Here is a 14,580-nt window from a genome sequence, read left to right as displayed (position 1 = left end):
GGCCAACTAGGAGGCACACCCGGGAGAGTCCGAGCACTGAAGCAGTGAGGAGCAGACTGGAACCCATGAACCTGAGGGGAATCTGCGAGTCCGTGTGGATACGGAGAAGTGGGTGGCCACGCAGGTGGGGAGGAGGAGGCTCTTCCTGACAGAATGCTGACGAACAACTGCGGAAGGAGTGACGGACACATGTCGTCACTACCCAGCAGGCAGGAGTCAGCAGCGGTGGACGCTGAGACTGGTGGGCGGAGGTTTGCTGAGGATCAGAATATCGGGGTAATATCGGAGCATCTTTCCACAACATGCTAATTGAACGCAAAGGGAAGATGGGGGCCGGACAGTGGAGACAGCTGGCAGACCCCGCTGAGCGGGTGCTCAAGGTCGCCAGGGGTGGGCGGGTCACCACTGCGGAACCCCCAGAGCGATGCGCTGGGAAGGAACAGCGTCACTTCCACCAACAAGGTGTGACCTGAGTCTGGACAGGGGGAATGTCGATGAACCTAGGCTGCGGCTCACAGCATGAGGCTCTCTTTAAGACCAGCAAGGACGAGGAGACAAGGGAAGACCGAGAACGGCAGCTGAACCCAGAGTACAACCAGCTAGCATCCGGCCTACGCCAACCGGCTCTGGGTGCGATGGTGCGGAGCCAGTGCCGATTTTCTCGCTGGGGGTCCAGTGGGGTGATGTGGGCGTGTCCTTGCTTTTTGAAGGCAGGCATTGGAAAATGTGGGGGTGACAGAAATCACTTCAGAAAGGTGGGGACGGGGCGACTGACCAAACGCAGGAAAGAGGCTGGGGATCTGCCGCAGGGACTGCTAGAGTTCTCTAGACTGTTCTTGTTGCTTTTCTGTAGGTTTTCATTGTTTTTTAAACCAGCATCCCCAGAACAGAAGATAAAAATGGTGTGGGAGCCCTGGCCGGTTTGGCTCAGCAGTTAGAACATCAGCCTGTGGACCCAAGGTTCTCGGGTTCGATTCCCGGTCAAGGGCATGTGCCTGGGTCGCAGGTCTGATCCCTGGCCTCGGTCTGGTCACGTGGGAGGCAACTGGGCGATGTGTCTCTCACATCGATGTGTCTCCCTCCCTCCCTCCCACTCGGGTGGATGGTGGGGAGCAGGCGTGGGGACGGCGGTCGGGGGGAAAGGACGAGTGGAGTCAGCGTGTCTGCTGTGGAGAGGGGCACGGGACCGCAGACACGCTAGGAGTGAACTGAGAACCCGGCCCTGAACCTCCCCAAACCCTCAGCACCGCTGGGGGCTGGGCTGCAGTCCAGGGTGCTGAGGAGGTGGGAACTGGGCATGTGGGGCCTCAAGGAGGGGCCGGGAGGAGGCCCCCACAGCCTTCCTGCAGACAGGCGCGACCCACAGCTCTGGCTGTCGGGGCTGAGGTCCAGACCCGGCTGCAGGGTGAGAGGCGTTCGCTCTCCAGAACAGGCAGGAGCCCACTTTGTGCTTCACCCAAGTCTTCACCTCCAAGCTCCAGGCAGCACCTGGCTGGGGCTGAGAGAAAGCTGCTGTTGCCCGGGCACTGGGCACCCGGGTATGGGGCCGAGGGAAAGCTTTGGCTGCCCTGCCCAGCGCTGGCGGCAGCCTCACCTTGACCCTGGGCACCCAGGCTGGATGGGGGTGAAGGGGCAGCAGGTCCCAGACAGGCTGAGTGGCAGTTCACCTTCCCCTGTTCCCACCCCTTTCTAGAGGCCTTTGCAACATCGGCTCCAGGTGCCACAGAGCCCAGTGAGCCCCGAGGAGAGTTTTCCCACGGAGCAGGGCACCAGAGGGCAGGGAGGAGGCCGGGGGGCCACTGAGAAGAGCCGGTGCAGCCTCACACTGGCCATCCCTGCGGCCGCTCCCCACCCGGGGCTTCTGAGGGCCGTTCCTATGGAAAGCCTGATCCCTGACCTCAGGCTGTCCCCACCGGAGACCTCAGTGGGAACCTCAGCCAGACCTCATGCAAAACACCCAACAACAGGGCAACCAGGTGCCCCCATCTTCCCTTACCACCCAGTGAGCCCCAGGGCCTCCTGCCCCAGCCTGAAGACTTTAATCTCAAAATCAGTAAGAAGCTGAGGATGGAGGAGGCCGAAGCCATTTGCAGATGAGCTGTAGAAGTGGTCGGGACACGGGGGCCAGGCCAGGAGAGGCCAGGAGACCGAGCTGAGCAAGAGGCTGGGCTGGCACAACAGGTGTGAGGCCGCCTGCACAGACCAGCCTTCTCCATGGAGAATGCCCTTGGGCGCCCTCTCCTGGACTTTTGGAGGTGGTGTACCAGGTGACAAGGGGCTGCTGCTAACACCTGCAGCACCGTGAGTGGCCCGGGGCCTCCTCTCGCAGGCGGATCTCTCAGGGTGCAGGACACGAAGCCCGGAGGGGAGGGCTCTGGCTAGGTTTCAGCCCCACCTGGCACCCAGCACGGGTCAGAACTGTGGCCCCCAGTGCCCACCGCCTCTCACCAGGGCCAGGGCACAGCCACTTGGCTTGGCTCCCTGTCGACAGTCTTTGGTCCCCTCCCTTCCATCCAGCCCTGGAGAAATCTTCAGGTTTAGCTGTGTCACCTCAAGCCCTCCTCAGGAGCCCTTGATGCCGGCCCCTGCACCCGGCCAGGCCCCTGCACCTGGGCCTCCGAGACTCTGGGACTGCGTGCCCCTGCTCCTTCCTGCCCCTCCCCCTCCCCGGGCCGGTCCCACCACAAGCGGCCTGTCCACACCTCCTGCCTGACCCTGGGGCACACAGTATTTGTGACAAGAGCCTGTCCCCTGGGCCCCTCCAAGTCCAGCACCGCTGAGGGTGGGTTAGCTGGAATAGCTCTGGGCTTTGCCTCTTGGCCCCAGACAGCAGGGAGCACACCTGCCGCTGGTCTGTGGGAACGAGGCCTGCGCAGGACACCTGGTCAGTGTAGAACTAAGGCCCAGCCCAGCCCGGTGATGGGCTCGCTCACTCACAAAGCGCTGTGAGGCCTGGGTGCCTCCCCCACCCCCCCCAGCCCCAGGGCCACCCACCTGCAGTTTCCAGAGGAAGTCGAGGCGGGCGGTGGACTCCACCTGCTGGGCGTGCAGGTACAGGGCCAGCACGAAGACGGAGATGATGATGGGCGTCACCACCTTCAGCGCCACCTTGGTCGCGTGCTCAGGGCTGCGGGCAGGAGGCAGATGACCGGGCACCTCACGCAGGCTCCAAGCCCCGCCGGCCTTCCGTCTTCCTCCCCATCACCTCCCTCCCTCGCCCTGCTGCTGGAGCCTTGCCGGTGCGCCTCCAGGAGCCTTCCTGACTGGAAGCCCCGCTCAGCCCCCGCCCACGCTGCAGCCCGGCACACAGCTGGCTCCGGAGGCCTTACGCCCCTTCACTGAGGGCCCCTCTGGTCGCGGCCCAGGGTGAGCGAGGCCCCTGTCAAAGGCTGCGTGTACGTCTCAGGCCTTCCTCGGTGGACAAGACGGGGTGGGCACAGCGACAAGAGCACGCAGCACGCTGATCACCTCTGGGCAACCTTGGGCAAGTCTCTTTACCTCTCTGGACCTCAGTTCCCTAATCTGTCAGGTGGACTAACAATGCCCACACTTCAAAACTGCGGCAGATGATACTATATCCCTTGTACCTGACAAACAGTAGGAACTCCAAAAGCAGTAGCTACTAATTATATTTCTGTTAACATTTCTAATAAACACTTAATAAAAGCAGCTACCCCGAACTCTGATCTCTGTGCCAGCAAAAAGCCTGATGCAGGGCCTAACCCACACACCGGGAGAGGGGCACCGGTTCCCGTCCTCCTGGGCCAGGGTCGGGACATGCCCCCGGGGAAGAGCTCGGGCTGAATGCCTTACCCTGAGGACTATGGAATGACCTGTGGGTCCCGAGGCCCCCAGCCACCAAGTCTACTATCATCTTGGGGTGGTGGTATTGTACAAAAAGGGCACCTATCCAATGAGGCCCCCTCGGTATGAAGAAGGGAGGGCCTCCTCCTTCACTGCCCACCTTGCCACAAAGCCCCCTCCCACTGGGCACCACCGCCTTCTCTGCTGGCCCTGGCGGCCCTGTGCCAAGGGTAGGGAGAGGCTGCATGGGAGAACTCAGAGAAAGAGCATCAACTCACCACTGGGAGGTCCCGTTGTTGCTGACGTCTCTGTGAACAGGAGTGGGGAGGGCTGCTCAGGGCCACTCTTCTGCACTGGCAGCTTCAGGGCCGGCTCTGCCCCCCACCTGCCCTGCCCACTCCCCCCCCACCTGCTCTGCCCCCAACCGTCTGCCCTGCACCCCGTCTGCTCTGCCCCCCGTCTGCCCTGCCCCCCGTCTGCCCTGCCCCCCGTCTGCTCTGCCCCCCACCTGCTCTGCCCCCCCCACTGTCTGCCCTGCCCCCCACCTACTCTGCCCCATCCTGTTCTGACCCCATGCCCAATACTGCTACTCCCACTGCTACTGCTCCTTCACCCCCACCCCCTGCACCCCTCCTGATCCAAAGAAACTCTCAGGGGTGGCTTGCAGAGAGCTCAGTACCCAGCCCTGACCTGGGACCCAGCCCTGACCTGGGACCCCGAGGCCCTGCATATCCCACCCCAGCCCTCTGCTGCCATCCAGAGGAGGACGACGGTTATACCTGCACTGCCCATAGGGCGGCCACTGGCCACACTGGCCACTCAGCCGTAAAGCAGTGCCGAGGGCTCGTCGGCGGCTACTGCAGACGCCGCCTTGGTAACGCAGCTACTGGATCACCCTGGACTGCGTGTGTGGTTTGCATTGTTCCCTGCCGGACACTGCTGCCCCAGCGCCCAGCCAGGGTCCCCCAACCCAGCAACGACCTCCATTCCCTGCCGCTACTTCAGCAGGAGGGAGGGGAGGCTGGGGTGGGGCAGGAGCAGGTGAGAAAGAAGAGGCAAGTTCCCTGCTCCACCCCTTCCACGGGCAGGAAGGCCCCGGCCACCTCCGCGCCTCGTCCCCTCGGGACAGCAGCTGCACTGCCCCCAGCACTGGTGTCTCCCTGTCACCTGCCACAGCCCCACACAACCACCAAGTTCTTAGTTGAATCTTAGAGCCTTCATTTTCTCAGGGAATACCTGCCTCACAAGGCCGTGACTGTGCCTCCACTGCCTGGGTCAGGCGGAAAACCTGGGGGGCCCACAGTACACGTGTGGGATGAATGACCCCACCTCCGACTCAGAGCAAGCACAGTGCGTCACATTTCTCAGGGGACAGACCTGTCACTCACATTCTTTCCCCTTCCTGACGTGCGTGTCGGGTGGGGGAATAGTGACGGCGGAAAAGCATGGTATGTATCAGGCCTTGACATACGCGTCACTACTATGGGCATTATTATTCCCACTTTACTGGTAAAAATGATGGGGTTCAGGAAAAACAGTCACATGTGTATCTGAGGCTGAGACGGACACTCAATTCGACCCAAAGCGAGAGGTCTTGTCCCTCACGAATCCGATAACTGCTGCCATAGGACCAGGCTGACTGCCAGCTAGAGAGCCTGGGGCACAACCCCACACCTGGCACCCCCAGACGGTGGGACTGCACCACTCGCCATCACAGAGTCTGAGCCGTGCAGACCACCCCGCCTACCCTGCCTGCTGGGCTGCCCATGTAGTGGGTTGCTATGAGGATGGAAATGATCGTGTACGTCCAAGTGCCTGGCTCCAGGTGGGACATGGGCCCGGGGACAACAAAGGCTGTTCCTCTGCTCCCACAGGCCTTGCTATCCAACCTGTGGAGCCTTGACCTCTGGGCCCAGGGTGCCATGGGCAGCTGGAGTTAGGAGAACACAGCTCATCAGAGGCTGCCCTGGAAAAGTGAGGAGCAATGAACTGAGGCCCGAGTCAGGACTGAGGAGGACACTGGAGACAGAAGCACAGTGAGACTGAGCCACCCTGAGGCCTCCCCACCACTGGGAGAGGGGGGAAGGGAAAGAAGCAAGACATGGTGGGTGCTCTGCCCAGGTGGTCAGAGTTGGGGCAACAGGACACTCTCCCTGCAACCCCTGCAGCCCAGGGCCCCCGCCTCTCGCTGTTCCCACCTCTGCAATGCCCCAGACCCCGTGGGGCCTGAGGAGGGCGCCACCTACATGGCATTGGCAGTGACCAGAAGGTCGGCGTTGTCAAAGAGCGTCACCCCGGGCACCTCGACGACCAGCACGTAGATGAGCTCGATGGCCAGCATGAGCACCAGCTTCCCGATGCAGCTGATTTGCAGGAACACAGAGCAGGCCAGCAGGCTGAGCAGCACGCTGTAGGTGAAGTACTGCGGAGAGAGGGCAGCAGGCTTCTGACCGGGGCCCACCCTCTGGGACCCGCCTCCCCCCTCCCCGCATCCATCCAGCCTGAGCCGCCTCGGGGCTGGGGATATTTCTGCTGATGCAAAGCTGCGATATGATGGGAAGAGCCTTGAGTAGGAGCCAGGAGCTGGGGCTCCAGGCTGCGTCTGGCCAGTACTGGCAGTAGGATCCCATGGTTAGAGCTGGGCGCTAGGCTCAGGCTGACCTGAGTTACATTCCGAGTCATTATGGACGTTAGTGTGACTTGGGCCATGTATTCAACGTCTCTAAGCCTCAGTTTCCCCATCTGCAAAACCTCCTATCTCATGGGCTCACAACGAGATGAGGCCATTTGACCCAGTGCCCTGCACCCTCAATAACTGTGGGGAGCACAGGCCCCAAACACCCGATCTGCAACTTTCAAACGCTCTGAAAACTGCCTGGCCGGTGTGGCTCAGTGAACTGAGTGTTGTCCATGGACTGAGAGGTTCCAGTTCGATTCCCGGGCAGGGCACATGCCCGGGTTTCTGGCCCCCTCCCCAGTAGGAGGCAGCCGATCAATGTTTCTCTCACATGGATGTTTCTATCTCTCCCTTTTTCTCTCTCTAAAAAATCAATAAAAACATATTTAAAAGCTCTGATAACTGAAAATATTTCCATTACTGATGTGGTGTCACCTGACCCAACTGATGTGAGCTGATGATCACCTTTACCCTGCTTCCTGTGACTATTTATACATCTGTCTGCGGAAATATCACTGTTCATTACCAGCTGCTCCTCACACTGCACGGGGGGTGAGGCAACCTTTTAAAATCTGAGCAGTTCCAGGTCCAAACATGTCTGACCTGGACGGCTTCAGGCGAGGCTCAGCACGATTTACCCGGCGGCCTTCCGTCTCCCAGCGGCAGGTCCGCAGACCACTGAGGGGCTGCACAGGGGCTCAGAGGTCCCCTCCGCTCTGCCATCCCCAGTGCTAATCCTAGACATGCCAGCACCTATCATTTTGTTCCATCTTTTAAATTTAGCATCATTATTTCTGAGTCGGGCATTGGGACTCGCTATTTGCTGCCTCTGTCTTAGGCTGGAGGCCAAATGGTGGTGGCCGGCAGTGGGGGTAGCCCCAAGGTTGGACTTCCTGACTCCTTGGGCCTTGAGGAACCCAGAGAGGGATGGTGGAGGACCCCATTGACTGAAATGAGGAGGGAGCAGCCTCAAGTCACCGCCAGGAACAGCAGACGGAGTAGGAAAGGCAGACCCAGCTGATTCAGCCCAACCATAAGCCCATCCTCGGGGGATGGAGAGGGGCCCAAGGGCCAGCCTGGGTTCCGATTCAGACCTGGAGCCCAGACAACCAGGAGGTTGAGGGTTAAGGCTGGGCCCCCCGAGGGCTTTAGGGTTTGTGAATCAGAACAACACTGTGGCTTGGGGTCAGCCCTGGAGCATGGTAGTCAGCAGGGATAAGCAGCTAGAAATAGGTGGAGGTGGTGAGGCTAGACTGACGGCTAGACCACCCATCTCTCGAGAACGGGAGCTAGAACAGGCTCTGCCCTCTCCCTCACTCCCCCATTTCTCCCCCGGGGAAGCCACCAAGGGACAAGTGCAAGACAAAAAGCACCTTCTGCTTCTCAGCAAATAGCCCTCAGGCAGCAGCTCCTGTGGGCTCTTGGCTGGATGCGAGAAGGAACAGAGTGGGGAGCGGAGGGCGGTGCTTCCAGGCCTAGGCCTGCCCCCACTCGGCCGCCTGAGGGGCAGGGCCGTGGGGAGAGGCAGCTGGGCCGGGGCCCAGGCACAGGGGCAGGGGATGTGCTGGTCCGGAGAGCACTGCGGAGTCCTGCTTCTCACTGTCACCCTTGCCCGGTCTGTCGGCAGGACGACAGCCTCCCTCCCAGGGACGGGGAGAGGTCAGCAGCGACGGCCCTCAGGCCCACTGAAGTTCTGGCCCCTTGGGAATGGAATCAACCCTTGGACCCTCTCCCCAGAAAAAGGCAAAACTGCCATCATCTTACAGGTTTCATGTGACCCCCGGGGGGCAACTGGGGTGTGGGAATCACCCAGTACACGGATTGGGTGCCCGGGGTTGGAAGGCAGGCCCACTGCTCCCTTGAAAACTGCTCCGTGAGCAAACGCTGCGCGGTGGAGGACGCAGCTCACGCCCGGGCATGCGGCCGTGCTGCTTTCTGAGGACTCTCAGCGCCACACGTACAGCCAGTGAGCCACAGGTACAGATTTCCTCTTAGGGTGATGAAATGCTCCAGAATTAGATCGCGATGACGGCTGCACCGGTCTGTGACTATACTGAGAGCTGCTGAACGGTGCACTTTGAAGGGGTGAACTTGATGGCAGTCGGGTTCTTACGCCCTGGCCCACAGCAGGGGCTCCGCCAGGTTCTCCAGAGGCAGTGTTGGGTCTGCTGCCCAAGCTGAGGGCCCAGAGCACGAACTCCGGAGACAGAGGACCTGGTAGGCGCCCCGGTTCTGCCTCTTACTATCTGCCAGGCATTGGGTAAGCTGGGGAACCCCTCAGTGCCATGTGTCATTCCCAGGGAGGAGGTTACCACAGCATCTGTGCCCGTGTGTTGTGAGGATGACGTGAATACATGTACTGCCGCCCGCCTGGTCGGACTACATAAACCACAGCGGTGCTACTGTTGTTACTGGTACACGGAGGTGGCTGGCCGCGCTCACTGGCCTGGCTGGTGGAGTGACAGCCTGAGGAAGTGAGGTCCCCAGAATGGCAGCGACCACGAAGCCCCTGACATCCCTCAGAGCAGCCAAGGGCAGAGAGGGGTGGGTGGGAGGTTCTCCGTCTGCACAGCCCTCCTGGCCCAGTACCTCGGGGAAGTTGCAGTTGGGCCAGGCGCTGTTGCAGAAGCCCTGCTCGTCCCCCAGGCTGTAGTTGGCAGCCGACTCCACCACGTGGCACGCGTTGACCTGGCTGGTGCTGACGTTATGTTCATCCGCCAGGCAGCCGAACAGGTCCTTGGAGTTGCACATGAACTGGGGGCGGGGGAGGAGAGGGTCAGCAGTGGGGACCAGACCAGGGCAGCCCATCCCACAGGGCAGTGGGCACCTGTTCACTCTGTCTTGGGTGCAGCCTGACACTGACCCAGGACAGGAGAGGAGCCTGGAAGAGGCTGACGACCCAGCAAGGTGTGTCTGCCACCCAGGGCAGGGCTCCTGAGCATCCCCTGAGGACTTCCAGAGTCCATCTAGCTCCTTCTGCCCTGAGAGACTTTAGGAGTCAAATCTGATCCCAGACCTGACGTGAGACCCAAGGAAGAATTTCTGGGAGGGAAAACTCCAGGGTCTGGGGGAGATTCTCCTTCCAGCCATGCTTGGGGGGTACAGAGCTCCACCGAGTTTCACCCAATGGGACTGGGGAGGCGCTGGGGAGATGGAACCACCCACCATGTTGACAAAAGCCGACAGGAACACCAGGGTGATGGTGAACACCCCAACCAGGGTGCTGTTCATCTTGGACCGCACGATCTTCCTGGAGAGGGTCTGCAGAGGGGCTGGGAAGAGCTGGGGAGGAAGGAGAGACAGAACAGAACTCAGTGGGCACTCCACAAACCGCCGCAGAACCAGACCTCCTGTCCACCTTTGTCTCTGGCCAGCGTAAGGCAGGGCCAGCTTCTGCAGCTGGCCAGGGGCGGGTCTCGCTGGGGAGCTCACAGAAGCAGCAGGACGGAAGGAAGAAGGGAAGATGCTATCTTGACCCCAACAGGGAGGCAGGGAGAAAGCACTTGGACCTGCTGTGTGGATTCCGGGAGTTATGAAGAGAGGGGCAGCAGTGGCCGCTGAGGGACCGTGGAGGGTCAGAAGGCTTCCGGGAAGGGAGCTGCAGGTGCGAGGACACAGGAAGGCCTGGTGTCTGGTGGAAGGAGTGAGCTGTGAGAAGGGCAGAGGACGGTGTGAGGGGCCGTGGACCAGTGACTTCAGTGGGCTTTTTCAGCAGGACACTCATGGGCCTGTCACCTCCCTTGCCTAACCCTCGCTACATGTCCTTCAACTAGACAAACTGTGTGTACAAAGACCCTCTGCAGTTTTGGTAATTACATGATTGGGCTCCACCAAGTCTGAAAGAGTTGGCCTTGTCCACCAGGCCCTCCTCCTCTTCCAACCAGCAGAGACCAAAGGAGAAGCTGGCAGACCCAGGGAAGTGGACACGACCCAAGTGTCCATCGATCTCATGAAGGGATAAACAAAATGGGATACAGCCACAGTGGAATATTTTTGGCTATAAAAAGCAATAAGGGTCTGTTACATGATGGTATAACATGGATGGACCTTGAAAATAAGATGCTAAGTAAAAGAAGCCACGTTCAAAAGGCCACATGTTGTGTGATTCCATTTATACGAAATGTCCAGAGCAGGCAAATCCACAGAGACAGAAAGTGGATCAGAGGTTTCCAGGGGCTGTGCAAGCCGGGGGTGTGGGGGGGCTGCTAACAATGTTCTCTGGGGACGATGACAACGCTCTGGAAATAGATAGTGATGAGAGCTGGACAGCTTTATGAATATACCCAAAACTACTAAATTACAATTTCACCCACCTATATAAAATGGATTTTTGGCATGTGAATTATATCGAAAGGAAGCACTTAGTAAAAAAAAAATCCCTGCTCAGCCTCTTGCTAGCTGTCTGATCCTGGGGGAGCTGTTAGGGGCTCTGAGCCCCCGTTTCCTTGTGAGCAAACGGAATATCTTCAGGGTGGCCATGGAGACTCAATGAAACGATGTGTCTGAAAGTGCTTTGTGAGCTGTTACATTGAATAGATAATTTAGTTAATATTTGCATTTTGAAGAGCTGTGTTGCCACTAAGAATGCCGGTCCCTGTTTCCCGTTAAAGGAACCCTGGGCTTCACAGCCAGGAAGGTGTTCTGGCGCCAGCACCAGGATCTCACCCTGAATGATGTGACAGATGGCTTCTCATCTTTGCCTACGTCAGATTTTGCCATTTCACAACCCCCTCCCCATGTGGCCTAAATCATTGTAGTTCTGATCAGCCTATCCATCCGCTGGAGGGCCTCTTCCTTCCTTCTGCAATCAACAGCGACTGGAGCAGGCTATGCATATAACCTGCCCAGTCCCTGGGGACCAGGAGGCCCACAGGCGCCACCCAGAGGCTAGGAGAAGACCTGCAGGCTTTTAAAAAATCCAAGTTGGAATGCGGTTCTAACATTGAATGATTGAGTCTTAAATGCACAGGCTTGCTACAAGCCGACTTCCCCTGTCACCCCTTCAAAAGACCCACTCCTGACTTTAAAAAGTCAGCAAGAACCCAGGGGGTGCTGCTTTTTGAAGTCTGCAGATGTGACATCCTGCCCTGGTATTGGTGGATAGAGTATCTCATCTTCTGTAATCAGAAAGTTCCTCAGCATGTTGACCCTAAATCCCCCCTTTCCTAACCCTGGTGTGGATGATGAAGCTCCACCTGGGCGGAGTCTCCTTGCGAGGCTGCAGGCAGATCCTGGAGCATTTTTACGGCAGAACGTTGTGTCTGTGCAAACCAACTGCTCAATGCTTGCTCACAACCAGAGCTTGGGAACAGGATCGATGAAAGAAAATCCAAACCAGCACATTCCCAGTCTAATTAATCCAAATCAATTTGATATGAGCACAGGAATGGGGACACAATGAATAAACCATGACTGGGTGAGGGGCAGTTTTGATCCTGGCCTTTCTGAAAGTCTCCAGGCAAATCGATGACTTCCCTGGGCCCTGATTCCCATCTGTGAGTCGAGCCAGGGTGCTGCAGAGATGAACAAAGGTGATGAAATCTGACGGTAAAAAGTTTAAGAAAACAGCTTTTTTGACAAAGAGCTAATAAAAAAGCAGTAGTTCCTACTTCAGAAAAGTATTTTAAAAGATGAACATTTTGGAAGCCAAACAAGGCAGGCGGAAGCTGACCAGGCTTCACACCACTGCTCTGGTCACCTGGCCTCTCAGGGGTCAAGTGGACATATTAACAAAGGCAGTGTCCTGGAGGGGAAGGACTGTGGGTTCTTGAAGTCAAGAACCATTTGGGCTTACATCCCAGAGATACCACTTCCTAGCTCCAGGAACCGGGAAAAGCAGCGTTCTTAACCTCTCTGGGTTTTATTTTCTTGATCTGCGAAGTTGATGCAATAAAAATCACCTAACAGGCTCAGGAAGCATAGCCCAAAGTGGCCCAGCTGGGATTTGGACTCTAGACTTCCTGACCCAAAAGTCACTAAACACATGTCTGGCAACAATACATCCTCTCCCTAATAGACAAAAGGTGATCCTGAGCCCAGCCGGGGTGGCTCAGTGGTTGAGCATCGACCCATGGACCAAGAGGTTACCAGTTCAATTCCCAGTCAGGGCACATGCCCAGGTTTTGGGCTTTATCCCCAGTAGGGGTTGCACAGGAGGCAGCCAACTGGTGTTTCTATCTCTCTCTCTGTCTTCCTTCCTCTCTCTAAAAATCAATTAAAAATAATAATAAAAAAGCTGACCCTGAGCATGGTGGTGGAAGGGTAAGTGTGGGAACCCTAAGGTCCTCACGGGACAGAAGACACTGTAAGACCCTATTTTAGACGCTGTGGGCAGCAGGCAGCTGGAGTGGCAGTAAGGACAGCCAGCAAGGTGAGACTCAGTCACCTGCAGGCTATGGAGAAAGGAGAAGCCTCCTGGAGACTGTACAGAGCAGACAGAGCCTAGAAGCTCTGGTCATAGTTCCCAGGGGTGCAGACAATCAAGTCCCAGGGGCCAGTGGGATGCAAGCTAAGAGGGAGCCAGTGGCCTGAAGGATCAGGGACACACACACACACACACACACACACACACACACGTCCCAAACCGCAGGAGAGGAGCCTGGCCTTCTTAGAAAGGATGTGCTAATGAGCCCCAGTAAAGGCAGCACCCAGATCAGCCTGAGGGGAAAGGAGGGAGCCACCCTCTTCTACCCATTTGGGTAGTGGTGGCCAAAGTGGCAACACTGTCAGGCGGAGGCATGGGCTGCTTCCCAGAGGAGGGGAGAGAAGCCCCAGGGAGACTGAGGGAACAGTCAGAGCTGGCCAGACCCAGGAGGGAAAGTGTGAGTGAGCTCACTGTCCCTGGGGGTGATCAAGCAGAGGCTGGCCCATGTCTGCAGGGTTCTCATAGAGGGAGTTCAGCTCAGGTGGATGTCTGGGCTGTCTCAATGCTTGTGGACCACGTATGATGGCAAGGAGGGATTTAGGATGGTTTTCTCTAACGGGTGCCAAGGGAGGGGAGGAGTGATGTGTGCAGGTGCAGGTAAGGCAGCATCACTAGAAGGAAGTGCTCAAGGGCTAATCCTCCCGGCAAGGTGTCCCAGAGGCCGTGGGGCTCTGGGGGGCAGCCGATGCTCCCAGAAGTGAGACCGGGACTTTGGGACAAGATGAAGACCAAGGCACCGAATCCGCCTCAGTGAGAAAGCCAGGGCTGTGCGCGCTGGGCCTCGCTGCGTCAGGAAAGATCAGACCCAGGTGGACAGGCAACCACGGCCCTCTGAGGAGGAGGAGGGACCCACGGACGGCTCCCTGGCAGACGAGACGGCTGATTCAGCCCACGCTTTCTTCACATTTCTCTCTTCAAAAGGGTCAAAATATGGAGTTTGCGAAAGTAAGTCCAACTTGTCTGGGGAAATGGAAAAGTAAATAAAACAGAGAAAGAAACCGCGTCTCACGGAACTGCCAGGCTTGGCTCTGCGGAGCCCGTACCGGCCGGTAACTCAGGAACCGCCACGTCTCACGGAAAAGCCATTGGCCGTGACTTCTAGAAACCGTGGAGAGACGGTGAACACTTTCTGAGTTCTGCTAAAGGGCAAATGTTTTCAGAGGGCAAACAGGTGAACACTCTAGTGCAGTCAGCTTCCTGGCAACACCTGAAGGGTGATGGGATCAGCGGGCAGTCTGCCCACCTGCGGGCAGGTGCGCTCCTGCTCAGTGACAGGCCCCCCGCCCACACGGGGAAGGGACGACGGTCCGCCTCCTGCCCCTGCAGGTCCTCCTGTGCCCACAGTTAATGGGCAACATGACAGAGGAAAGGAAACAATGAAATAGAAGAGTGGTCTGTACTACAAACGACTTCTCAGGCTGGGTCTATGTTCCGGAAAGTAAGTCGATGCTGAGAAGACGGGTGATCAAGAGGCTGGGAGGGAAGGGCACAGCCAGGACCCCAAGTGGGTATTGGAGTGTGTTTGGCTCCTGGCCCAGACTCGATCAGCCACGTAGAATTTTTCCTAAACAAATTCTTCACAGAAGCAGTCACCCCTGGTTGGAGGGTGTGACTGGTGGGGATAAACTGGGGCGGGGGGTGGGCATTCCATCCCCAGCTTCCCCTTGGGGAGTCC

The 14,580-nt window shown here is 58.1% G+C and overlaps 1 protein-coding gene across 2 annotated transcripts in view; it reads right to left on the bottom strand.

Moving 5' to 3' along the window:
* Nucleotides 1–14,580, bottom strand: part of ADCY5 (adenylate cyclase 5) — a 149,734-nt gene that overhangs the window by 9,801 nt on the left and 125,353 nt on the right. For both annotated transcript variants that reach the window (XM_036242774.1, XM_036242776.1), the window contains exons 13-17: nucleotides 9,647–9,763; nucleotides 9,071–9,235; nucleotides 6,051–6,226; nucleotides 4,083–4,112; nucleotides 2,995–3,127 (exon numbers count right to left, since the gene is read on the bottom strand). In XM_036242774.1, the coding sequence (XP_036098667.1) occupies nucleotides 2,995–3,127; nucleotides 4,083–4,112; nucleotides 6,051–6,226; nucleotides 9,071–9,235; nucleotides 9,647–9,763 (621 nt within the window). The remainder of the gene's footprint in view (nucleotides 1–2,994; nucleotides 3,128–4,082; nucleotides 4,113–6,050; nucleotides 6,227–9,070; nucleotides 9,236–9,646; nucleotides 9,764–14,580) is intronic.

The sequence above is a fragment of the Molossus molossus genome, unplaced genomic scaffold (assembly GCF_014108415.1).
Source record: "Molossus molossus isolate mMolMol1 unplaced genomic scaffold, mMolMol1.p scaffold_m16_p_5, whole genome shotgun sequence".
In the NCBI taxonomy this organism is placed as follows: domain Eukaryota; kingdom Metazoa; phylum Chordata; class Mammalia; order Chiroptera; family Molossidae; genus Molossus; species Molossus molossus.
This window is presented reverse-complemented; position numbering and strand designations above follow the sequence as displayed.